Here is a 27,938-nt window from a genome sequence, read left to right on the forward strand (position 1 = left end):
AGATTTATACTGATATCAGTAAACTGAAATTTTCTCTTTCCATTGGTTATGAGTAATTCCAGAGCAAATGTCAAAGAGAATTACTGATATCATTTTAATGACAATACATAACAGGAGTGTGTGATATGTGGGTTTGACCTTCTCATTTATATTTCTATAAAACAAAAATACTAAGGCTATAAAACTTACGTTACATCTCAGCATTACCTGTACCATAAAAGTATAATCATATTGTGGTAGTAAGAATACCTAAAATGGGCAGTTTGGATTGACAAGTGAGAATTTATCTGAATATTCCTTTTGAAATTAAAACTTGTATAATATTAAAATTTGATGCCAAGACTTGTGATACACATTGCTAATAAAGTAGCTGAATTAAAGTCTGAATGTAATGCTGTTAAACATCCATATGGTTAATATACCCACCTGGTCCACAATTCCTTCCAATGAAGACAAGATTGTAGGGTGAAGTTCCCGCTGCATATGCATTATTCGACTACACCTCCACATTGAAGGAGTTGCCCGTATTGGCCCTGATTCTCCAGATTGTTGTTGCTGTTGGGGTACCTGGGGTTGCTGAGATTCTAGTGAGACATTTAAAACACATTATAACTCCTTTTTTTTATTACAAAAATTATAAGGAAGCATATTTGATACCATCACTGAAATTAAATACTAAGTCATAAGTCAGAAAGTTGTTTTATTTAACCAATTTTTAATCATAAATATAGTTTTATTACTTAAGCCCCTAATTTTTCATATAGATTTTACTGCTTCTGAGTGCACAAATACAAGATCTGCTTGACAATGAGCTAAATTTGTTTAACAACATAACTACCTTACATTTAAGGGATGTATATTATATAAAATTGAAAAATTTGACTGTTACAGTTAAAATTTACTTCCAAATTATTGTAATGAAAAGTTATGAAATAAGTTTGGACACAATTTTTTTAAAACCTAATAGAGTAGTGTGTTCATATCAATAATTTCTAACAAGTATTACACAAATTTGTTTTAATTTCCATAAATGTGCTACACCTGAAAATATGATGGAATATTTTAAATTAAATTTATAAAACTGTTTTGTATAAGAACTGCTATATGCATAGCACTACAATATATATCTCCACAAATTAGTAATTGATATTGTCATATTTGACGAGCCATCCCAAACATATTTATCAGTATTTTCATACCAACTAATTTTCTAATGTAATGATATTTACAGAATACATATTTTGATTTTTTCTTCACATTTTGTTAATACAATTTCCAGTTTAAATTTTTATCAGTATAAAGTACCAAGTATAAAGTAAAGTCTTGTCTTAAATATAAATTTCTTAATTCACATAACTTTATAAATATTTTCATATTCTCACTATTTAAAACAATTGTTTTTTTTTTTTTGCATCTCTGCTATGCCAGTAGTATCAAAATATTATGAAACTTAAAAATTTATAAGTATAATTAAAAGCTCTTATCTATTCCTGTGGAACTCCATATATAATTTGTAGTGAATTACAATAATTGTCCTTTACATATACATACATCTTATTTTGTTTTTTAACTAATATTTAACAACCTCTAATTCCTTTATTTTATAACGTTTTTAATAATATATCAAGTGACAATGTACCAAAATATTTATAAATATAAAACATTACAGTAAGTTTCTTTACCATTATTTAAAGATTTAAACTTTTTTCAGCTAAACATGAGAGAGAATTGCCAGTACCTAAGAAATATTGCATGTGGAGGATGAAATTTTTTTAGGTTTTATATATATATTTTAAGAAAAAGAAAAATCACAAATTACTATATCAATACCATATAATTATATTATAATTTACCAAGTTTAGTAACTAAGCTGTATTTATGTAAAAAAAAACTGAAAGTTTTTACAGGCTGAAGACTCAACTTACCAGAACAAAAGTCTGTCTGGAGAGAGAGAAATGATGCCCTCTTTATTTGAAAATGGCTGAGAAAGCCACCAGGGAGACATTCTAAAGTTTCAACTGATTATTTACAGGTCACACATAAAAGTAAATGAATATAAGGGACAGTTTATGGAAATGGAAAGAAGTGAGCAAAACCACTGTGTTTGATTTGGTACAAGAGATATCTCAGCAAATTATTATTTTATATTCTAGTTCATAATTCATACAAAACTATAGATTTTGTATTTTCATATCAGAAACATTTAATTTGAACCAGTGCTGCATTCAACGTACCATGTTTGGGTGTGATTTTTGATATTTATATTAACTAATTTGCAATAAAAAATGTTGAATACAATTTACAGTTTGATACCAAACATAATGACACAAATGGAAGGGTTAAATTTTCTTTAAAGCCACATCGTTTTAGCAAATAAATTACATATTTTCTATAAATGAGTTTAATCATAACTTTGATAATATTTCCATTATTTTCGACAAAACAGATAATAGTTGGTGATAATTTTTAAAATCATATATATCTTCAATTTATGTATAGGAATTACTTTAGCTACCTGGAAGTCATTAGGAAAAATTCCACATTATAAATATGTACTAATAAAAACCAATATATATTTTTTTATAACTTCAGTTTTTAAATTATCAGCACAGTAACGTTTTGTTTCTTTTTTAAACCATTTAGTATACTTTTCAATTTCATTATATGTTGTTGAATATAAACATTTTGCCATAAAGTTTGAATTAAATGAATTTTCATATTCTTTATCTATAATTTAACATTCTTTGTTCCTTTTTTTAAACTATTTAGTATACTTTTTAATTTCATTATATGTTGTTGCATATAAATATTTTGCCATAAAGTTTGAATTAGATAAATTTTTTATATTCTTTGTCTATAATTTAACATTCTTTGTAATGTAATGTGTTTTCAAACTAATCATAAGCTTCATTAACAATGTTCATTAAAATTATATTTTGCCAATTTTCATTCTCTTCTGCATTATTTCATAATTTAACTTTTATAAATTGTTTTTTATTCATATATTTTGCTTTCACATGCATTATAAATATTTTTACCTTTAACATTAGGAAATGATATGTAATGACGATATTTACAACAGCAGATACATTTTAATATCCCCAAAATACCAAACATATAATTTCTATTGTTTTAAAATTTACATTTAAATTTTCTACATTTGTTTTACTTTCTACCCAAACAATAATACCTCCTGATTTATTATATTTTCTAAACTTGTAATATAATCCATATTTCAGTTAATTTTACTACTACATTTTCATCTTGCATAAAAAGTAATACTTTTATTTGCTCAAATGTTTCTCCTAACCGTAAAATTAAATGTAGTATATTAAAATCTGTAACAGATGCTTCTTCAAAAAATGTTTTTAAATACAAAATATTATTATATATACTTTTAAGGCTTAATATTCATGTCTTTAATGTAAATAAAAGAAATTCGTATATTATTCCTACAAAAAGAAAGAAAAATATTTAATAATTTCACCTGTTTTTTTAGTTCTTCATTTCTTACTCTCAGTACCTTTCTATTTTCTATATTTAACAGACCATTCTGCTTCTTTACATTTTACAGTTCATTTATTCTCCATACTTTACTATTTTCCAGTTCTTCTTCATTTCTATTCTCTATACCTTTCTATTTACCATATACTTTCCTACTCTATATTTTATTAAATATTCTTCCTCTGTATCTCTTCCAGCTTTTTTTCTTCATTTCTTATTTCATCATAACTTGCTATTTTTCAGTTTTCTCATGAGCATTTTTTCAATTTTTAAACCCAAGTAATCTTAATGTTTAATTCCCTTTTTACCTTCTTGACTTCATACAAAATTTTTGTTAATGCTGTTAAATGTTTACTGAAATATACTTTACTAAACAACTTTACAACTACTGGTATTATCTTTTTTATCATTGGTAGTCTCTGTAGCTCCTGAATATCTTCCTTTTAGAAAATCAATGATCTTCTGCAAAACATCATACAGTTTTTTTATCTTGCCTTTTTTAAATTCCTACTACTTTCAAACTGACTCATTTAGATACAAATTCCAGTTTATTCATGTGTTGTTCTAACTTTTCTAGACCTTCTTTCATTTTAATATCCACCTTTTCTAATTTCAAATTCTTACTTTTAAGATCCTGAATTTTCCATGTTAATGCAATCATACTTATCAAATATTCAATTATTCATTTTAGACATGAAATCTGCTCATTATTTTAGTTTTTGAACATAATTTTTTAATTCTAAAATAAATTTTGTCAACTGAGCTTTAATTCCTGTGTGTTCGCAATTTTAAAGTTGTGGGTTCAATACTGTTATAAACATTTTTACTTTTATTACACTTTTAGATGGCCAAATTAATAATTTAATATCAAAATTATGCAATAATATTTTCCTTTGAAATTTACATAAATTACATTTAAATTAATACTTTGGTTTGCTTTCAAAGTATCCCAATTAGCCTATGAAGTTATCTTTTGTTGAGTGAAAAATTAAAAATATGCAAATTAGAACTATCTAAAGGATATCATATCACTGGTTATGATTTTATATTTACTGCCAATTGTGTTTTATATCTATGAAAAATTAAACATGAATTAAATGAAGGCTCGAGGTTCATTGTTTTCTTGGCATTGGTCACACAGCATTACTTTTACATATGAGAAACTAGCTGTCAATGTATTAAAGAATTTGGATAAAAATATCTATTCACCTGTGCTTCCTCCACCACATGGAGATGGAGCTGAAATACTATTATCAACTGCAGATGTAGACAGGGCTGGGCTAGATGTAATGGCTGTTGTTTGAGCAGTAGTGGTTCCATTGGTTTTGATTTCCGAGTTTCCAGTAACATCACTTTTAACTGCAATAAAGAAATGAACACAGTTTCTGAAGATCACTATGCTTCAAAATGAAACTTTCCAGGAGTTTCAAGAAAATGAAAGGAAAAATTCCACAAAATTCTCTGATAAAAAGGAGAAAACATCTTTTTTAATGGTTTTAAAAGATTAACAAAAATTACATGGTCTTTTATTGCATTATACAATTAGAATTTTTTCATTTGAATGAGACTGGGCATATTTCATTAATGTAAGAAGTGCTGAGTGTGGGGTATTCTCAAGAAAAACTGAATTTTCATAACAGTGACAAGGTAAGACCTGAAGAATAACAGATGATCTAATCAAGAAATATACCACAAATTCTGAATTATCTAAAGCTGATTGAATTCAAGAAAAAGAGAGAGAGAGAGAGAGAGAGAGAGAGAGGCATACATAAAACATATTTAAACAATTCTTTATTTAATAACACATTCAAATCAGACAGTACTTTTACTGAAGGGAACTCTCAAATTCCATGATATTTAGTAAAACCTGCTGAAGTTGTGTATCAAGTTTAAAATCTGTGTTACAGATTCAGAAAAGATAGAATTATATACACAAAAGAACAATGCTACTCATACCTGACCAGCCAGAGCAAAAGGTTGTTGTCTACTTTCATAAACATTACATACAACTTTGCAGAAAACTTTCCCATAGGAAAGCAAAGGTTATACCCTAGGTTAATGACACAGAACAATAACTAATTAGACAAAAAGGGACTTAATGACTTCCTTACTAATATTCTATGAGAAAACTGCATAACCTTGAATTAGTGAAAAATGTTCAAAATTTCCATATTAACAAATATAGTAACAAATAATTTTCAGAATACCAAGTATATTTATCACACCCAATATTGTGCAACTGTATAACATGAAGAATGGAACTGTAGCCAATAAATGTTAGTTCACCTGTCCAATAGACAGGTAAATCAGGTAGTTTTTAATAAAATTTTATCTGTTTTTGTGATGGTGCATTGAAAAATATCAAAGTTACAGTAAGTATTGTTGCAAATGTATCATTCCCCAGGCAGGTTCCTGCTAATTGCAGGAGACCAAACTAAAAGGGCTAACTATGGCACAAATCAGTTAAACATCTTAAAATACATAATGTCAAAAAAAAAGCAACGAGTGAAAAACGTTTAAGGAAAAAATAAATAAAAAATAAACACCTTAAAAATAACATACACAAAAAGGAAACACATATATTCAAGAAAAACATTTTTGCAATATAAAAATAAATGAACAAAAAACAAACAAAACAACAACAGAAATGAAAAAGTACACACAATTGTGAATACGAGTTCTGAGATGACTTGACTGGGTAATGAAAAACTTAATTTTACATACATACGACATTCAAACAAGATTTTGTCACCCTTAAGTACAAGTAGTTTACAGATATATGAGTATGTATACATATATATATATATATGTGTGTGTGTGTGTGTGCATTATGAACAAAGAAGTCAGATACTGTTTTTCAGTCTAATATAGGTATCTTGGTGCTCTGAGGTGCAGCTGTTTTCTTCAATTAAGAAAGCTTCTTTTCTTTTACATTTATTGACATTAAGCTCTTTGTTTAACATTACAATGTTTCGTTTGGATATACTGTGTTTTTTTTTTTAACTGTGATGATGGTAAACATGGTAGGGTTTTCAATATGTTCAGTGAATCTGGTTTTCAATTTCCTACCTCTTTCTCTTGATAGGGGCATCATTAGTATACACTGGAAAATGAACATTATGGGAAGCATGAGACAGTCTTGTATGTTTACTAAACCAGTGCAGTTGTTTCACAGTGGTGGGATGTGTAGTTGGTTAGCTCTTAGCATTACTCAAACTCAGTGTGATGCATTCATCTTCACAGGATAGTCTGTGTGGTTTGAACTTAATACTTCAAATCTTATTGTGAAAGAAACTATGTTATAGAGAGAATATCACTCATTTAGCTCTTCCAACAACATCACAAACTGGCCCTTTAAACTGTAACAGAACTTTGTATTGATTGTATTCAAGCACCAAATCCAAGTCTGACTCAAGTGTTTAACCGATCAAGGGCTAGAGCATAAAAAGCTCAAAATATCATAATTACACCACCTGTCCTACAAATCAGCCATTCCAAGTGGTTATCCATGCGATGGATTTACTATTATATATTTATTTTAATAGTGACATTTGTGCAAGTTAAATTTATATTTATAAATGCATGCAAGTTATACTTTTAAATGAGTATTGCAAAATTCCTGCCTATTCACTAAATTTATAGAAGATTCTCAAACATAAGAATCAAGATTACTCATGTATGAAAGCACTAGCACATTGTTATTGTTGTTGTGTAGGCTTATATTTCTAGAAACTCACCTCATGCTAATAACACATAACCAAAACAATATGTCAAGTTACCATATATATTGATTTGCTACAGATGGTATATCATAAACCCCAGAAACTATATTTATGATTAATCCTTATTAATTGGGAACCTAAGACATTGACCATGAACATTTATAGATTTTGATCATTAGAAATTGTTTAACTTCAGTAGATCAACAATGAATATTAGTACTTTTATGAAAATGTCACACAACCTTCACTGATGAAAAATTCAACTTGTAAATGGTGTGTGATCAATGAAGAGCTAGCTAGCTCCGTGTTAAGTAAATTGTACTGATATCAACCTAAAATTAATTCACTCATTGTAAACCTTCAAAACGATATAAAGAAATTCCAGATCAGATAGAAGACTCAATATTGTTTGTACATTTGTAAACCTTTTGTATATAAATCATTATTTGTAATAACAGTTATTACAAATTGCATTACTGATTGTATATTGAAATATCTATATTAAGAAAGAAAACTGTGTGTATCAATCTTGTTGGCAAATATCATAAACTGGCTATGAATTAACACTTACTTAATTTCTAAATTTAAATTATCATTTAACCCAGCTTTAAGTTCTTTAAATCGTAATATGCAAGATCTGCTCAAAACACTTCACGAAACAATCCAGAGATGCTCTACATGGTGTGGTTTGCAAACTCAGAGATCCTGAAAACATTAATAGTAGAACAGTCCCTGCTCTATAGTAACAAATTGCTTCCTGCAGATCACTTGTTAGTTCTGTACAGCTCTAAGATACTCTGCTTGAATAACCAACTGAAATGAACAAATTTCTATACAAAATTATGTTATATTGAACAAAAGTCCTCTGCTTGTTTTCCATATTATTGATGATCCTGTGCACCTGTGAACTGTGAGCAAATCAAACATGTGAATGATGAGAATTTCATTGAGCATTATTTTGATATGATGCAAAGAGAAGGCACGTAAAGTGAACCACATTTCCATTCTGTCTATGAAGAGACAGAAGAAAAAGAGATGCCACATGAACATGTAACCTACACAGATAAACAAGAGCAACAGCTTACACCAAACACCTAGATGCTATGGCTTTAATAAGAGATAAGCTCTTTCAAACCTGTAAAGGCAGGTTGTTTAATAGATTAATAATCAAAAGAGAATTGCAAGATTTACCTTTTTGAGATACTAAGTAAAACAAGCCTGTTTTTATAAAACACTGTATGTCTGATTTAGCTGAATGTGAATCAATGTATTGAAATTTAATACATCTGAAAAGTTAGTACAGCTGATACTGACAGATGTAATAGAACATTAATGGTTTGTATGGCTGGAAATCACTACTAAGGATTCAAAAACATCTAAAAACTGAGAGTGATTTGATGCACTTGATTTTTGAACTGTTTGGTGGATTATAGGAAATCTTTCCTATTTTTTTTTTAGTCCGCTTTATTTTGATTTATTGAAACAGTACATACTTGTAGCTAGAATAGCTACAATACTATTGATACTATGGGTTCAATAAATGTATGTTAATTTTTAATCATACATTTAACACAAAAGTATACTGTTGGCTGTAGATATTTCAACTTTAGTGATTAATAGTATACAGCAGTGCAAAGCAGCAAAGTTTAGAAATAATATTTTTTATTTTTCTATATATATTTGAAAATTAAGAAACATTTGTAGGCAGAAAAATATATATTCTCTCATACTGTGTGATAAAATACACACAGTTTCACTTTGTTCAAGTCTCTAAATTTCCCTTAGCATTATACATTTATAGAAGTTAAAATAACTAGCTCTTTTTCCATCCACGGTTTGAAGTTATTACAAGGGCAAAGTAACAACGTCAAGTTTTGAAAAATTATTTGTGATCTATGCCTTTAATGCATTTTGAAAAAAAAAAACAAAAAACTGGGTCACATAAAAACTCACTTGTAACAAAAGATACCAAACTGAGTTTCAGATTTTTTCTTAATATATTCATTTATTAAGTTCTAGAGATTACACAAATGAAAAGTGAAAACTATAAGATAATCCACAAAGTATTTGTACTCAAAATTAAAACCACCTTGTAGGTGTGCTGTTCAGAGTCCAAGTGCAAATAACAAAATCAAATAATGAATTTTTGTTATAAATAGTATTAAAAAAAATATTGTTTCCAAAAATACAAGATGTTTGGAACATTTTTGTTAAACTTTAAACAATTTCACTTAGTGGTTACATTTTTGTAAGGAAATGTAACAAGAGGGGCATTACCTTTTTTTTGACTGCAACTCTGGGTGCTACTAGGTTAATTAAATTTTGTAAAAAAGTTGTGATATGTATACTTTGACCCTTTAAAATACACATAAGGTTAGAAATTCTACTTCTCTTTGATATTTAATCTTCTTTTAAAAGTTTGTTGGATTTGCATTTTACTGTTATCCAATTTGATTAAAATATTTTTTTAGGCCACACAATCAGTAGGTAAGTGTTACCATATCATAAGTGTTAGCCCTGTTACATTCTTCAAACCTTTTTCTATACCTCTCCTTAACATCATTTTGCAATTTATTTTCTCAGAGTGTGTGTTGTGTTTTTGGAGGGATTCATTCCTTTATTTGTATATATATATGATTCTTATTTTTTACTGTAACTAAGAGTTTAAAAGTCATTTGTATTGCATGTATATTTTATTTTGTACTTCAGTTAATGTGTTCTAAAAGGTTCATTTATTTCATCTGTTCATATTAAAGGAGGATTTACACTGTACCTGTAAGTCTCATTTCATCAACCTTACATTTGTGAGGTTGAACCCATTTGGTTGCTTCTTGTATAGAGAATGATACAATATTTATGATAAATCTGAGCTTTCTTAACATATCTAGACAACAATTGGTTAAAAAAAAAAAAGTGAAAAACTTGACAAGTTTTAAGCAGTTATTACCATTCATTATGAGGGCTTTATTATATTTGCTAATTAACATTATTGTAACAACTGAAAATTACAACATAAAATTTGATACACCTGAATATCAAATATAGGTAAACTATTTTTGCCTTCTACATTAAACAATCTACAATTTATTTAATTTGTAAAGTATTGTGCATATATAACTTCTAAATATATGATAAATTAAAATTTGTCATACTGAATAACATATTAACCATTTTATTTGATAGTAAGCACAGTCAAATTTTGTCAATACATAACAATAATTTTCATAACTTACATCTTTCTCTTTGTTCTATCTTCAGCGTTAGATATAAAGTACGGATAGGGAAATAAACAGCTTGAGGAAAAACTTTGCCAACTTGACTTAGCAAATTCAAGATTTGTTGTCCCTCGCTCCGAACAAGACAAGTCAGCAGTTGTGGTATCCATGGTAACCATTGAATGGGTGGAACTCCAATACAATATTTATCAACAGCTTTAGCTAAGGATGACTTGTCATCATCATATGTTAAAAGCCAAATCACCTATCAGAGAATAATAGCATAGTCACTTATTAAAAAACACACGTACTATTTAAGGTCTCTTTTAATAAATATTTAAAGTAAATTAAGTTTCTTCAAATGTTTTCAACTTATCCACAAATATGAAAATTTAAGGAAAAAACATTTTGCTGCTTTGCATTTGTACTGCCTACAGAAGGATTTTCATTATAAAATACGCTGTCTATCCAAGTGAGAATTTGCAAAACACAGAGATTCCTATGAAAAGAAATGAAAGAAGTTCTTTTTTGTTTTAGAGTGAAGCAAAAATGTAACATGCAAAGGTTTGTATTGGGAATGATATAAAATATGTCTTAGAGTTAAAAAGAACTATTAAAAGTTTCATCTTCAAAAAGTCAATAGCATGTTGTAATGTGGTATGCAAGCATATTAGGTATATTTTATTTCCTATACTGAAAATGTACTTCTCATAAGTACTTACTTTCTCTTACATAAGTAGCTTTTCTCATTCAGAACTGCCCCCAAAATGAAAAAAAATTTTGTACATGCTATAACCTTTGACTCTCCCAACCATCCATGTCATGAGAAAGTGTCATGACTGGAAAATTAATTATTAACAATTATCTCAAACACAAACTTTCAAGAGAAACATATCAAGTGTGTGATCTTAAAAAAGGAAATTCACTGTTGACCTCAAAGGGAAAAAGAAGGAGTATATCCTTGGCAAGTGATATAAGACATCACCATCAAAAAGTTGAAATGAAACAGGAAAATTCAATTACTCAAACTGACTGTGGAAGGAATAGAAAAGTAAGTTAAGATTACCTCCATTTGAAAGGAGCTAAATGAAGACAGACATCTAAATGTGGAGGTTGGGTAAAATACTAGACCACCCAACAAACGATATGTGGAACCAAAACAAGTCCAAAGGTCAAGGAATGAAGCTGGTACCCATTCAAGTGGTGAAAAAAATTGAAATTACTATTGTGAATGGTGGGCATTCTCAGTTGCTAAAAAACAGCCCACCCCAATATACTCAAAGATTGCATACTTAAAACAGGGAAGACCCAAGAAGTGATTCAGAACCCCAGTTAGCATGAAGCAAACAAGACAAATGAAGAAAACCTGCAGGTAAGACAGATAAAGTATGGCCAGGTGCTGAATATATAAAACAAAAATTGATTGTAGCATTCCACATATCCCACACAACACTAAAAGTAGAAGAGTGGGGCCAAAAGACAGACTGGTGGATGAAAAGAACTGACTGTAAAACCGTAAATATTAGCCTCTATATTCTTAAAGCAAAGAAGCCACATGTGGAGGGAATAAACTGAAGATAAAAATATAAATGGAAAAAGGAAAAAGTTTCCCACAAAAATCCCCAAATATAAATGCAACACCAAAGAAAGGAAGTGGAAGGTAAACATTAATGGCAGTAGGGTCAACTGGGTGAAATGAAAATGAAAAAAGTAGGCATGGGATAAAATGGATAGCATTAAAAGAAATGTGAAGGATATAAACATAATAAGAATGTATGCCTTATGATATGACAAGAAAAATTAAAGCCTGTAAAGGAAGGAGCTTGCAAGTATCCATTCTTAAAAGACAGACAAAAAATCATCATGAAACAATATACTGTGAATTGTTTCTTAAAAAAAATACTGAATTAGTTCTTGCAGATTTTGTAGTAAAAGCCTGGAATGTAATCCCTTATAAGACAGAGGAAAACTGACAAAATCTATGTCACCTGAAAAGGTATTCAGCCATTATAGGAAGAAGGTAAACAATATTTAGAGCAGGTAGGGTGGAATCTGGCTCACAGCAGCCCTCACAAACAAAATGAAAGGTAAAAAGTATAAATCATAAATTAAACAAAATTAATGGTAAAAAGTATAAAATATAAAGAAAGACAAAAATAAAAGTCAATATAGTAGAAATATTAAGAACTTTAGTGAGATAAACATGATGTTATGTGTTGAACAAAAGATATTTAATCTAATTATTAATTAACCTGTAAATAGAACCACAAGTAAACTAAAAATAACAAACACCTGTGAAACCTAATTGAACAACAAAAATCAAAGGATATCACTATATACTAAAATAAAAACTTAACTGAACAATAAGTATTCACAATACTGGGAGAAGCCTGTGTGGACTCGAGCTCAAGGATTCCATATAAACCAAGTGAAGATAAATAATAATGAAAATAAAATAGATATGATTGTGTAAAATTAACAATGAGTGTAGTAACAATAGCATATGTACAAAACATGATATCTGGAAGAAAAACCAATACAGTAAACTAATGATTAATATACAAGTAAAATGAATTACAAGTAATCCTAAAATAACAAAGACCATAGTAAGCCTAAGCGAATGGTATAAGAGCAAATATACAACTACTGCTAACTTTATGGAACCCAAGCAACTACACATGAAAATATTAACAATAAAATTACTCAAAAGATATAACAGTAAAATATTTTATCATTCTAAAGTCAGCAGACTATTTCAAATGTGTGGTCTCACAATCTTGAGGAAAAGCCTGATGAAAATAAATTAATTGGATGAGCAGTCCCAAAAGAATGAAATCCAAATATCTTCCTGATATTACTGAGTAAATACGCTAATAGAACATACAACGTCCAAAGTGGTAATGTAAAATTCATAATGCAAAATGAATAATAAAAAAAAAACTATGTAGACAGACAGAAAACAAATAATTCCATAAACAGGTAGAAATATAAAATAATTCTACTCTGAACTAACTGAACAAGTTACAAATATCACTACTGCATAATAAAGAATGAAACTGTTGAGATAATACAAAGATACAAACAAAATTAAAATAAAACATCTGACGAGAGCACAAACAATGTTATAACACAGTCACCTACATTAAGAGTGTGTATCACACACTGATGGAGAGTTGTCACATGAAAATTTGCATGTAAGGTGAATTGGAATTAGTCAATTCTAGCTGGGTGGGAGTTTCAAGGTTTGTGGCATGCATATACAGGACAACACTGAATGAAAATAGCTTTTTTATGTGGGAGGAGGTAATGTACCACATCAAAATTTTCTATACACACATATGCATGTAGGTTCAAAAATGAAGCATCAGTCAAGTAATGTGCTATAGTTACCCATTATTACAGATTATTCTGCTCTAGTATCATGACTTCTTTCATGATTGCTGAAAAGTATAAAACACCACGCAAAGGTGACAAGGAATATTTTTCACTGTCAGATTGGGTGATACTTCAATTATATATGGTATTATTCCCTTATTTTTCTACTGGAATAACCAATAACAACATAAGTGACACATATGCTCTGAGAGAGTGCTGTAAAACTGTGTACATAATGTTATCTTTTGTGTCTGGAACAACTTCTTCATGTGTGTGTTTTCTTATAGCAGAGCCATATTAGGCTATCTGCTGAGCCCACCGAGGGGAATCGAACCCCTGATTTTAGCGTTGCAAATCCGTAGACTTACCGCTACACTAGCGGGGGCGTTAACTTCTTCATAAGGAAGGAGAATTCTCAATAGATATATGCAGCAAAAGTAATTTTTCCTTCTTCATATCTTTGTTTTTTCCAGGGGTTGAATAAAGATTACTTTTTAACTGTTTATATCACATTTGGTCCATTTCTTCAAACTCCGTCAATAAATAATTATAGCAGTTAAAGTAGTATAATAATTTGTATAAATTTTTTATATAGCTTTACTAATTATAATCTATTTAAAATCAATTGCAACATTGAAATACAACATCCTATTTGTTGCTTTAAAACAAAATTATTTTCAACCATAGGTTTATTGTATTTCAATATTTCTGTTAAAGGATTAATGGTTGTTTACATACAATAATTGAATTTCATAACTAATCTCATGAAAAAAGCCTTATACACATATGATGATAATAATTATGAATAAAATTTTGAACAATTTCAAACTCATTTTACATTGGCACAATTTTAAGACAGTAGTTACTCATAAAGACATTCCTGACAGTATGACTCATCTGATGTAATTAGAAAACTTGTTTAATAAAAATTTAAATTTCATATTTCTGTTGGAAATTAAATAAATAGTTTTATACAGATACAATTTTTAAAACACTCAATGATGTTAATCAAATTCACTCACAAAAAAAATGTAATAGAAAACAAGAATACCTTTGCCAGATATTTGCGAGATTTACTTTCATTTTGGTGTCGACAAGCATGAAGGTAGCAGGTCAAAGCTGAAACTCCAAGACTGATTTGACGGCTATTGAAACAAAACAAGACAACAGTTTATAATGATTGACCAATTTTGTGTGCAACAATAACAGTGAAGTTATTTCAAACGTTTTTTCAGTTTTTGCCATTGTTTTTTACAATTTATGGCCATTGCCAAAATAAAATATCAAAAGAAACATCTTAATAATGAGGTGAATGAAGAAGTAGGACCCACATAGCAATGGGGATACACTGCCTATCAGTCTCAACCTCCATTCACTAGTCTCACATAAAGAACTAAAATAAAAGGAGTAGCAACATATATAGAAATTAGGAGAGCAAGATGTGGATGCTCAAGTCCACAACATCCCACATCTATATTGCACTTCATTGCCTGCAGACAGTTGTGGAAAGGCGACTGCTCTCCAAAGCAAAGAAGAAAAATAAGGTACTACCATTTGGGGGTATGTTAAAAAAAAAAAAAAATTACCTCTTGAAGTTAGCATTCTAGCCCCCATTATGGCAGAAAGATATATTAAGTTTCTGTATTCACAATAATTATATATATTTTTAATAACCAGATTTTTACACAAATAATAGGAGTTCCAATAGAAACTAACTATTCTACTTGTATAGCAAATTTATATCTTTATTATTATTATGTCTTTACAATTATGGTTTACCCTCTTTTAATAGTAATGTACCATACTCTTTTGTTATAAGCATTATGACTTCACAATTATTCAAATATTGTAAAATTTGTAATAAATTACAATATTTTATTAGTAATGATGAAATACTGATACAGAAATTAATAGTTAATGGAGGATTTAATAAAGAAACTTCAAAGAAAATTATTAACTATTCTCTAACAAATAAAAGAATGTATTAAAGAAATAAAAATTTCTAAACTATTTTTAGTTATGAATAAGGTCATTCAATAACTTGCCACTATTTTATGCAGATGTACACCTGCTGCATATAAAGGCTTGTTTAGAGCATGATAGTCATAGAATGTAAAACATAAGCATGCTTCTTGAAATAATAAATTCAAGGAAATATCTGTGCTTCAGCACACTTTTGCATTATTTAGAAAATCCTTTTCTTTAAAAAGGTATCCTGTTTTAGTTTTTTTAACAAGGAGTCTAAATTCACTTGACAAAAGTATATTTGAGTCTTTTATATTAATTGAACATTACCAGGATTGGTAAAATTGAAACATAATTTACATTAGGTGATTAAGTTATCTTTCTGACATTATACCTTTTTAAGGTCTACCAGTTAACCTTATTCTGCAACAAAACCAAGCTTCCATAATTATAGTTATATTATCTGGTGATTACAGTAGTTTTTTCACTGTAGAGTTGCAAAACATTTTGGTTTTGTTTTTTTTAATACACACCCGAACATCACAAATTTTCTCATTATTTAAACTACTTTAGAAGTTAAGCAATATATTTGATGATATCTATCATAATATTCCTCTTCATCAGTGTAATACAATTATAATTACAAGAAACTTCATTTCTCCGGCAGATCTGCAGCAGTAGAGGTGTTTGGTTTCTCTGAAAGGCTATACCACCTTCCTTATATTAATTATGGAAGAAATTTAGCACATCCTTTACCATAAAAATGTCAGTAAGTTTCTCTCTCATGAAGTTTGTTAGATACCTATCATTATTAGCACCATATTCAAGTCCCCATCAATTTCCTGCCATCATAGGAACATTATGAACTGCATATATAATATGGGAGTAAAACTTTTCACTCTAGAATTAACATGTGGTCTCTCCCCACAATTATAGAAGAAATACTCTTTTAGGTAGCAGGGCAAGGAATAAGAAATTTTGGTAGTTGTATCTTGAAGGTATTGCATATGCAGTTGAAAAGTCCAGAGTCTATCATATCCAAATATGCAACCCATATGATGGTAATATATTTTAGTAAGAAGTTATGTGCTGTCAAAACGACACATGGTATTGTAATGACCATTATAATTTTACCACCAGCAACAGTCAAATCATTTGACCCTTTTTCATTGTCTGTTTTAGGTTGAAGACCTTATTCTTGATCTTATGATCTGATAGAAGATTGCTACTTCCGTCCTCAAAACTTAATCTATTTCTGAGTGATGACACAGTATCTTCGGGCTAGATAGATGGATTTTTCTCAATAATGGTTTTCAGAAAAGTCCAATGTGATAATTTCCAAAACAGCTGCACAGTTACATTGGGCAAACTGAAACAATAAACATGAATGTAATGAAGGGAAAAAAGGTGATAGGTAGCAACATGTCAGAGTGGAAAGGTTCCAATCATGATCAGAATGGTTTGGAGCTATCTTCTAAAGATCTATTGTGCTCTGATCTGGAAAACAGAGCACCAATGTGTGAAGAAGAAGAAGGTTTAGGTGACCCTTTAGTTACACAACAAGAAGTACTGTTATTAGCTATGGTGTTTCTGCTAATGATGTGGCCTGTCATAATTTAGTAAATTTTTGACCATTTTGAAAATTTAAATTGTAATCAGCTTATCTCATTCTATGCTATATTCTTTAATAGTTTCATCAAAATTGAATTAATCTTTGATTTTGTACAGCTGATCTTTTCCACCAAAATCTCTTTAGTTGAGAGAGAGAGAGTGATACTTTGTGAACTATGAGCTTACAATGTAGGGCTACAAATATTTCATAAAAACACACACATTAGTATGAATAAGTACATGTAACATTGAAAAATTATGGGTTACATTAACCTGCAAGAGTTCATACATAATTAATTACACTTGAAAAAAAATGAAAAAAATACTCTCAATGATTTGTCATTCTACTCAGTAAAGTATATTAAATGCATTGCTGTGAATAGACAAAACTGCAGAAACATCTGTGAAATGTGAATTATTAGTACTTATATGAAATGTTAATTATAACTATGAGAAGCATTGTACACAGTCATTTATGTAGAAAATTAGTTGTTTTCTGTCCTTAATGAAGTACTTGATTAAAATTCCTATGAGTGATTTTATAATCAACTACATATAACAAACAAACAAAAAATGTAATCTATTTTTCCTCTGTCGACACTCATAAGATAGAAGTATGTTAATCTAAACATAATGTGCATATTTTAATACACTGATTTAGTTTAAAGTTTATCAAAATGTGCCCTCAGTAATGAGGAGTGAACAATGAGCTAACACATCTATTACTTATTAACTTTTTATCACAGCAAGCTATCAGTTAGAGTGACACTAAAGAAAAACATCATCATCATAATGAGTATAGGTACAGGGTGTTTGGAAAGTCATTGTGCACTTAGATATTTATTAACAGACATGTTCCAAAATAGAATACAGGAGGTAAATATGAATGACAATTATAAACAATGTTGAAAGTGACCCCCATTGGCATCAATACAGGCCTGGATCCTTCTTATTTTGTTTCTAAACACCGCTGTTACTTGCTGGCTTGAAATAGACTGAATAAAATATGATTACAAAACTGCACAGTGACTTTCTGAACACCCTCTATTTTAATATTCTTTATTTTCTTGTTTACAAAAATTGAAATGCATTGTTTCTATGTTTGCTTACATTAAGCATTAACCTAAGAGGGCCCACTACAAAAACAAATTATTTTTTTCTCAATGCATAAAGCAAATTGTTGTATCACAAACCAAAATTTATAAAATAAAATACATAACAAAGAATGTATACTTTATTAATAACAAATGTATATTGTCACACCAATCTTTAAAAACCCCCCATGAAGAAATTCATTATTTTATGTGATCCAAGTTGAAAAATATTAATAATAAAGTTCTGATATGTATTGGATAGTGATTGTAATATGACTACAGTACTGATAACTTGGCAGCCACAATTTTTGATTAAAACTATAGATTTATCTTCAGGTTTATAAAGTTCTAGCTTATTTTCTTGGGAGGCCTAACTATTTTATTATATATTTTGAATCATCATTGTACAGTCATGTATATCTAGACTTAAAATATTCATGCAATAATATTTATCCATTTTTTTGTTCCAATTATATCATGTCAACTGGAGATCACAAAATGAAAACTTACTAACCTTTTCACAGTAGTTACATCCACCTTTTTAATTTTAACGTGTCATTTCAAGCAGCACTGAATTAATTGATTGGCATACTTATAACCAATCAAAATAGTTCATTTTAAATTAAAATTTCACAAAATGTTTTCATTACTAAGTACATAAAACAGTCAATGCATTGTTTGCTTATTTCATTCTCACTGCTATATGGTGTCGCCTGTTGTCTAGATACATGTTGTAAGATAGAAAGTTAACCTGTATTTGGATTCTACTTTTATATTTTAATTAACTATACATTATTTATGATTTAAAAGAATTAATCAATCATTTTCTAACATAACCAAACATTTTTTTTGGTTCACCAGGGTTAACTTACTACATGAGTGCAAAAATATTTTAATGAAGGCTTGTATATATCTACCAAAGATATTATAATATGCTCCAAGAGCACCCAATGGTGAATCAAGAAAAATGTATTTTAAAGGACACAAAATAAAATAAAACATTAAAAATAAACTCTAAGTGAAATGCTAAAAACCTGAAATTATAAATATAACTGAAGGTTGATATTTTAAGATAATTTGAGGAAGAGTTAAAATGTATGAAAATTTTTTTTTCTCTATTAATTTTAAATATTCATTGCACTTGTGTCATTAGTTATTTTTTATTTTTCTGTTCTGAGCAGGTAATATTTTTAACCTATTTACAGTTAGTTAGAAAGTCAGTTAAATTATATTAGTCTTGAGACATTCTGTTCTAGTGCCCGATACATTTGATAGAAACAGTAATTATTGTATGTACAACCACACAGTAGGAAAAATCATGTGTTACAGAAGTACAATCTTAAGTACAAATTACTGAAATAAGCTACAACTCTAATTTAAGTTTGAAATATCTTGTTTTCATGTACATTTGTAATTTATTAACATAAGTAATTAAAATATAAATATTATAAAAATTGTTATTACTAGTTTAGAATAATAAATGAGTAAAAAAATTAAATAAAATTATGGTTGTAGCCTGACAGGATTTTAATGCAAGTTATACTTCTGTGGTTAATTGCCTGTCATGCACTTAGCTTCTAAAAGACATTGTAAAGTAATAAAAATAAAAGCAAGCAGATGTGAAAAGGTTAGATAGTTGAGGGTGTTTTGATAGATAATTGTAACTGTGTGCTACAACTATGTAGTCATCCTATAAAAACATTTTTGATTTTATTTCATCTCTTACTATCTTTTATTTGATAATTTTGCTCTACAGTTAGTGATAAGGTAGGCATAATAAAAGATAAAATATTTTAACCTTAAACTTATTACATTCTCCATACTACATGCAATACATATTGGATAGTGTAATACAAACACAAAGCAGTTATTTAAAAAACTGGAAAAAGCTTATTATTTAAGGAAAAAGCATGATTTAGGGTCTATTGCCTTGAAAAAAGAGATTTAATTTAGTAATGACCAAGCTCTCTTCAATCTTTAGGTATAAAATGAAGAGAATTCAATGCTCCCACTTCTACTAAAATTATACGCTTGTTCCATTTTTCAAAAACATGTATAACCTCAAAACTGATATCAAATTATTATCTCTTTTTATTTTTTGTGTTTCTATAATCATTGGATAATTTTCAATTACTCACGTGAAAAAAAAGAAAGCATTGTAAAATACATATCTCTGAGTAACTGATGTCATTTTGAGGGCCATTGGTATTGTAAGTGTGCAGAACAATGTCACATCTGGCATTTGTTATCACGGTAAGTCCATATTTATGGTTTATACAGTTGAGTATTTCATTGACAAGTATACCCCAAAATGGCTTGCTTTTCCACCAGTATGGTATACATACAAAGAGGATTTTATAGATGTGGCATTTTTTTACAGTATAATTAAAATAAAAGATAACATAATAGGCATATTTTAAGTTCTGCTGAAAATTGAGTTACTCTCACTATAAACAAAATATTACTTTGTCTTAAAAAATAGAAAATAAGTTAAATCATTGCTGAGGAATCAGGAATGTGCACATAAGGGTCAAGGTGAAGTTGGCTTACAATATTCATGACTCATTATACCATGCAGAAATAATGACTTAGGATATAAATGAAGCCAAAAGATAAGCCTTCCAGTCACATCTCCCATGCAAGAGTAGCATATCTCAAGCAAATAGGAATGAAACAAAGATTTATCATATTTCATAGAAACACATACCAGTAAAATTAATGAATACAATGATTTGTTTTTGATAGAACTGTTGAAAAGCTTCTCAGTGACTCTCACACTAGAGGGATTATAAAAAGCCTGAAGGAAGGGGTGGTGTGTTTTGTACATTACAACCATAGAAAGTACCCATTTCCAATGGAAACTATACCAAAGAGTTATTGTCAGGAAGCATGCACCAACATAAACTATAATGTGGAGGTGAGATTTTAAAATTATTTCAAAACAATGCACTAAACCTCTGTATTTCACAGTATAGCATACTTACTGTTGTATGTAGCATGATGAAATAGTTATACTTTTTTAAGAAAGAGAATACATGCATTACTACTTCTCTATCAGAGAATTAATATAATTTTTGTATTTATACATTCATAATTACATTATCTATACTAAATATGTGTCAAGTATTTCTCACTGAAATCATGGTTTAAAACTTTTTAATGTCATGTAATTTCAAAATCAAGATTTGAAACTATTTAAAATAGTAAACTACAAGATACCGATTTTATATAAATGATGGAAAACATTACACGATAAGTTTGTTTTTAGAATATATACCATAATTTGGTTAAGTTGGTTTTAAAAAATAAATTTCAGATGCAACAGAAAAGTCAGTGTTCATGTGGAGGATACTGTCTTAAAAAAAATCACTGACCTAAGTTGCTTATCTAATCTACCCTAATATTCCAAGGAAGGAATGGTCAAGTATTTAATATTAATGACCTTCAAAGAACATGCAGTTCTATCAACTTTGGTATTTTCAGAGTTCAATAATACACACCTTATATCTGACTGCACTGTTACACTGTTGTGTTACTTGCAATCAGGTCGAGCTAATCCTGTTGTTTCCAAATATTTCCTAGTTGAATGCTATTGTAAACTTTGTACCATGAGCAAATGTGCTATTAAAATATTTTTGAAAAGCTTAGCATCTTGATTGTAGTTTCATACATTGTTATATACTGAGTAAGAATATAGAAATGGTTGCTTACATTTGCATATTCAAGATAGTAGTACACTGTGTGTCAAGCAAATTGCTTTAAAACCCAACCAGACATGTTCATCTCAGTTGTTTTATGTCTGTTTGTTTGTTTTTGAATTTTGTGCAAAGATACACAAGAGCTACCTGCAGGAGCCATCCCTAATTTAGCATTAGAGGAAAGGCAGCTCCTCATCACCACCCACCGCCAACTCTTGGGCTACTCTTTTACCATTGAATAGTGGGATTGACCATCACATTATAATGCCTCCACAGCTGAAAGGGTGAGCATGTTTGGTACCATGGGGATTCAAACCTGTGACCTTCAGATAACGAGTCGAGTGCCTTAACCACCTGGCTATGCCAGGCCTGTTTTATGTCTAAGATGTGAGAGTAGCTTTACTGAGAATGGCAGCTTCTTAATTGTCAAATAGCTTTGGTTAACCTACTTACACTTGGTTATGTACATTCTGAAATAAGTTATACAATAAATGTATGCTAGGCTCAAAGGGTTCATGCACCACTGTACAACTTGTGAATAATGGTGACAATGAAATAGGGATGTATAATTAATGTTTATTGACTCAATACATTTTTTTATCATTTAACATAATCTAAACAAATTTAGAGATTTTACAATCAAAGATTTTAGAAATATCTTCATTTCTGGTTCAAAAGGTGATACTACCACCACTAAACAGATCTTGGAAAACTACTAATTAAAAATATAAAGATACATAGGAAGTGATCTCTGATCACTATCAGTCATATTGTTGTATAAAACAAACGTTAATTAAAAACCTTCACAGTATGCAAGTACAGTAACATGATAAATCAACTAAAAATGCGTAGAATCGAAACCTGTAATTTTTTGCCTTGTACCTTGCTCATGTATGAAGTGCATCCTTAGTAGAAAGAATCTCTTCAGAATAAATGGCAGCATTAGCTGTGAATTTAGTGCCTAATTTCAAGGACTGTATTTTCAATGACTGATCAGTCAGAAATCACGTCTAATAGTAAAAATCTAGGTTGGGTCCTAGTAAGTAAATTTTCTCAAAATATTTTTCTGTTGATAAATAATCTAACAAACTTTATTGTAAAAGCTTTTACTGATATTTTTTGTTTATTTGTCAGTACAGTAAATTTTATTTTTTAATCAGATTATCTTGTCTACAAATTTGTGAACATCAGTATGGTGCTTGATGTAGTAAAAAACTGATGATGGCCTTAAAACAGGATTGAAAACTTTTCATATAAAAATTTTGAATGTGAATATAAACCCATTTCATTGTGCATCAGATATTATTCATACCCACATTTTACCATGGTATTGTTGTAGGTGGTGCAAATCATCCTAAAATACATCTTAATGGATACAGAATGAGATAATGCACAACAGGAAAGTTTGACATTTGTGTTGTTAAATACAACTTAACATTAAATGAACAATTGATTAATATAATCAACTATTGTGGAAGATGAGGCCTGTTGATAGCATACCCAATAACCTGTTGTCACTTATCTTGTAGAATATCAGCAAAACATCTGTAGGATAGCAAAGAATAACTATAAAAAGAAAATTTCTTTCCTGAATGACAGTATAGTCCATTTCAAGATCTGATCCTATATTCAGCTATATTTATCTCAATGATCAAATAACTATATTCTGTATGTCTGCAGCTTTCTCTGAAGCATTATACACTGTTTGACATGACATGTTTGACAGAACTATTTATAAGTTGTGATTCATGATAATGAGAAACCCACTTGAAGTAAAAATGTATTTTCAAGATGGCTGGTATGAGTATTAAAACTGTAATTAAAATAAAGTACAGTACAACATTTTGGCCTTCTTAGGTGAGTGTTCATAACTCTTTTTGTTAACCTGAAGATGACCTAAGTAGGTCAAAACGTTGTTCGGTACTTTATTTTAATTAAAATTTTAAGACTCATACCAGCCATCTTGAGAATACATTTATGATAAAATTGCTTAAGTTATGCATTTACATAAGTTTGTTAAAAAACAACACTCATTAAACATTAGAAGCTATTTAAACTTATTTTTGATATATCATACAATACTACAAATTATTCTGTAACAAAAACACTTTTCAATCTTTAGGTTATTTATACATTTAATAGCAATAATGAACAAAGTGTAAACTTGCTTGTCCCAACGGTCTCGAGTGAACAATTGTTCTAAGTAGTCTCCCCATAAGGCCCAGGCTTTCACCAGTGTGTCATGCATTTGAACGGCAGCACTGAAGGCTTTATTGGCATCTTCTGATTTTCCAATCTGAGCCAAAAACATGCCTTTTAAGGCATAAAATTCTGCTGTCATATCCTTTGAAAAGTACTTGAGATTAGTAGATTCTATCACTTCAAGACCCTGAAAGACAGATAAAATGTTCTTACAGTAATTCTGGTTACTTCTAGATACTTACCTTTGTTTAAAATACAGAAAGTTAATCATTAAATAAATAATTTAATACACTTGAGGAAACAAACTGACTATTAAGTATTCTAAAGGTCTTAAAACACAAAAAAATCTCATTAAAAATAGGAAAATTATACTGTAAAACCTGTCTAAGGCAGAATTGCAAAAGACCAAGTAAAATTTCTGGCCTATACAGTGAACATGCATTTCCTTAATTATATATAATTTTTTTTAGTAGAATGTTATACTTGCTTGACTCAAGGGAAGGAAGATGTTTGTAAATAAAATTATACTATTTATGCTATATTTATTAGAATAAGAACAAAAATAGACATATGTACACAAAATCTTAATCACATTTATTTGAAGAAAGTGTCCAATTTCAACTGTTTCATTTTTTCAATGGGCTTTCTCACATGGTTAAAAAAGAACACCAATTCTACAATATTTTCGTGAAGTTCATTTCTCCTTTTATTTTTGCATATAATTTGATAGTGTTAATATAACTTAACACTTGGGATGAAGTAAGAATTTCTATTTCCTCACTATCTTTTCCATTTTTTTCATCTTTTGAATATATCACACTGTTACCACCTTGCAATGATATTACAGTTTAAATCAATTTCATCAGTTTCTGTCAAAACATTCTTGGCAATGTTCACAAAACTTTGTGAGTTCACAGAATCATCTGCATCAATCTTCTCAATCAGTTTCAATTTCACTAGAATCATCATAACAAACAACTTTTTTAAAAAATGAGGGTTTTAAGTAGATTTTTTTAAAAATGAGGGTATAAAGTCAATTTTAAAATTAGGGAAGATAGGAATTTATTTTTTTCATGAGAATTATTTAAAGAGTAGAATTTTGCACTTAAAAGACAAATATATTTCTACAAATCAAAAACTTATTTAACTGCAAAAATAACGATGGCAGGAAAAAGAATATATTTAAACAATACTTACTGTTACAAAATGTCTGAGAATTTATTAATATTTAAACAAATTATTAATTAAATAAGATATTAATATTTAATTAAAAACATTTTTTTCTGCTTTACTCAGGTTCTAATCCTACTTGTTGATTGATGAGGTAGGTGAAAGATAGTTTTCTGTCTGCATTATGCAGGTTCTGCCATACAGAAGGCCTTTTATAAGAGAAATCTTAAGATAATACTGCAAAATTTTGATATTTCTGGCTTGTACAGGCTTCTTTCCTATGCAGTTTCTGGCTTAGACAGGCTTTACTGTATTACTTCCAGTGATATATTTTTTATTTATACAGCAATAAGTGAAATCAGTAAATACAAGAAGTTTGACCTCCAGAAAGGACTACCTTTTTAGTAAAGCAAAGATTACAGTGAATTTCATTAAAAATGCTTTATCTGATACAGCACAATGACAAACCATTTACTGATATATCACCATGACATAAACAGGTCACTGATACAGCACCATGACATAAACTCGTCACTGACACAGCACCATGACATAAACTAGTTACTGACACAGCACCGTGAAATAACTAATCACTGATACTGCACCACGACATAAACAAGTCAATGATACAACACTATGATAAGATATTACAATTTATGAAGCTGACATCATTAAGTTTCCAATACAGTACCATAACTACTGACCAGAAAGCTGATGTTAACAAATTACAACATCAGTACCATAACTGGTGAATTTCATTCTACACAATGTTGACTTCTACAATGTATCATAAGAAGATAAATTATAATTACTGTTGTTAACATAAACCAGCCATAAAAAAGCACCTTAACTAGGTAGGAGGTTATTTACATTGGCACCAACAAGCCACAAATATAGCATCATAACTTGGCAGATTATAATCTACTGAGTTGATATGAGCAATGGATGATAGAAAAAGCACTACAACAAATGGTAGATTACAACCCATAAGGCTCAGGTAACTATACTTAAGAAAGATAACTGATTGATTGATCATTTGGAATTAAGTACAAAGCTACACAATGGGCTATCTGTGCTCTGCCCACCATGAATATCGAAACTCGGTTTTTAACAGCGTGAGTCTACAAACGTACTGCTCTGCTAGTGGGTAACAAATAAAGAAATAAAAGATATATAATATTTAAAGAAAAAAAAAAGTAAACAAGGAGACAGACAATGCAAAAAATTTTAACAACCAAAAGAAGCAAATAAAAGTTTTCCATACCAAAGGACAGCATTGTGAAATATTTTATCCTTTTAATTACATTTTATTAAAAAAAAGTTTTTACACAATGAGATAAGCTTTCTTTATATTTTTAGTTAGATACAGCAAAAAATATTTTTATCAGCATAAAACTAATTAGTGCATGAATTGCTACATTACTTCTATAAAAAAAGGAACACTATGATTACTTTTAAATAATATAAGTATTATATCAATTATATTAATGTCAATAAAAATATGCACAACCTAAATTCTGCATTTACTATAGTGGCTTGCAAAAAATTCAATATAATTTGTATGTTCTAAATTTTTTTTTGGTGAGAGTTTCAGTTGTTTATCATATGGATAATACTTTCATTGTGATCTCAGGCCTACAAGAGAAATAAACTATGTTTGTTTAACATTTATATCTACTGAACCTGAAATCATTTAAGAACATACTTTTTAATTAAATACGATTAATAAATTAAATAAAATCAACACAGATGTAATAACAGGAAAAATAGCTTTTAAATGTGATTGACTAACTATAAGTTTGCTGAACTGGGATAAAAACCAGACAGTTTATCTAATCAATTCCATTAAAAACATATTTATTATAAAAAACAACAACAACAGCTATTATGAAGAATAAATTGTTACCTCCTGAAGCTCATTTTTACCCATAACACTAGACATTTGGATGTAACTTTTGACTTGCTGCCTGATCTTTTGAAAACAGTCTACAATAGGTACACTTGGAATGGTATGAATCCTAGAGAGCAGAAAAATATAATTTAATAAAAAAGTACAAAATATACACAGTAATAAAAATGATAAGAATGACAACTCACAGGTCTATTAAAAATGCATGAGAAAATATACATATACATAATTATAGAAATAATATACACTGATGTTAGTTTTGACAAATAGTTTAACTTGTCAAAACAAAAGTACCAAAACACAGATCTGCAATTACAAACACAAAAATTAAATACAGCTCTCACTAAGTTTGAACTACTGATGAAAATGAATGCAGCCACCAAACACCACTTATTACCATAAGTGTTCTATTGGGTCTTTACACTGAAGAACAGTGTATTCAGCAGCAGCATATCTCAGAACCTAAATCTTTC

At 29.2% G+C, this 27,938-nt stretch overlaps 1 protein-coding gene across 1 annotated transcript in view; it reads right to left on the bottom strand.

Moving 5' to 3' along the window:
* LOC143252952 (transformation/transcription domain-associated protein-like) overlaps nt 1-27,938 on the bottom strand; it is a 258,974-nt gene that overhangs the window by 21,438 nt on the left and 209,598 nt on the right. Inside the window, 6 exon segments of the mRNA XM_076505896.1 lie at nt 427-584; nt 4,714-4,863; nt 10,460-10,706; nt 14,868-14,961; nt 24,353-24,573; nt 27,463-27,574. Of these exon segments, the coding sequence (XP_076362011.1) occupies nt 427-584; nt 4,714-4,863; nt 10,460-10,706; nt 14,868-14,961; nt 24,353-24,573; nt 27,463-27,574 (982 nt within the window).

The sequence above is a fragment of the Tachypleus tridentatus genome, chromosome 6 (genome assembly GCF_004210375.1).
Source record: "Tachypleus tridentatus isolate NWPU-2018 chromosome 6, ASM421037v1, whole genome shotgun sequence".
NCBI lineage: Eukaryota > Metazoa > Arthropoda > Merostomata > Xiphosura > Limulidae > Tachypleus > Tachypleus tridentatus.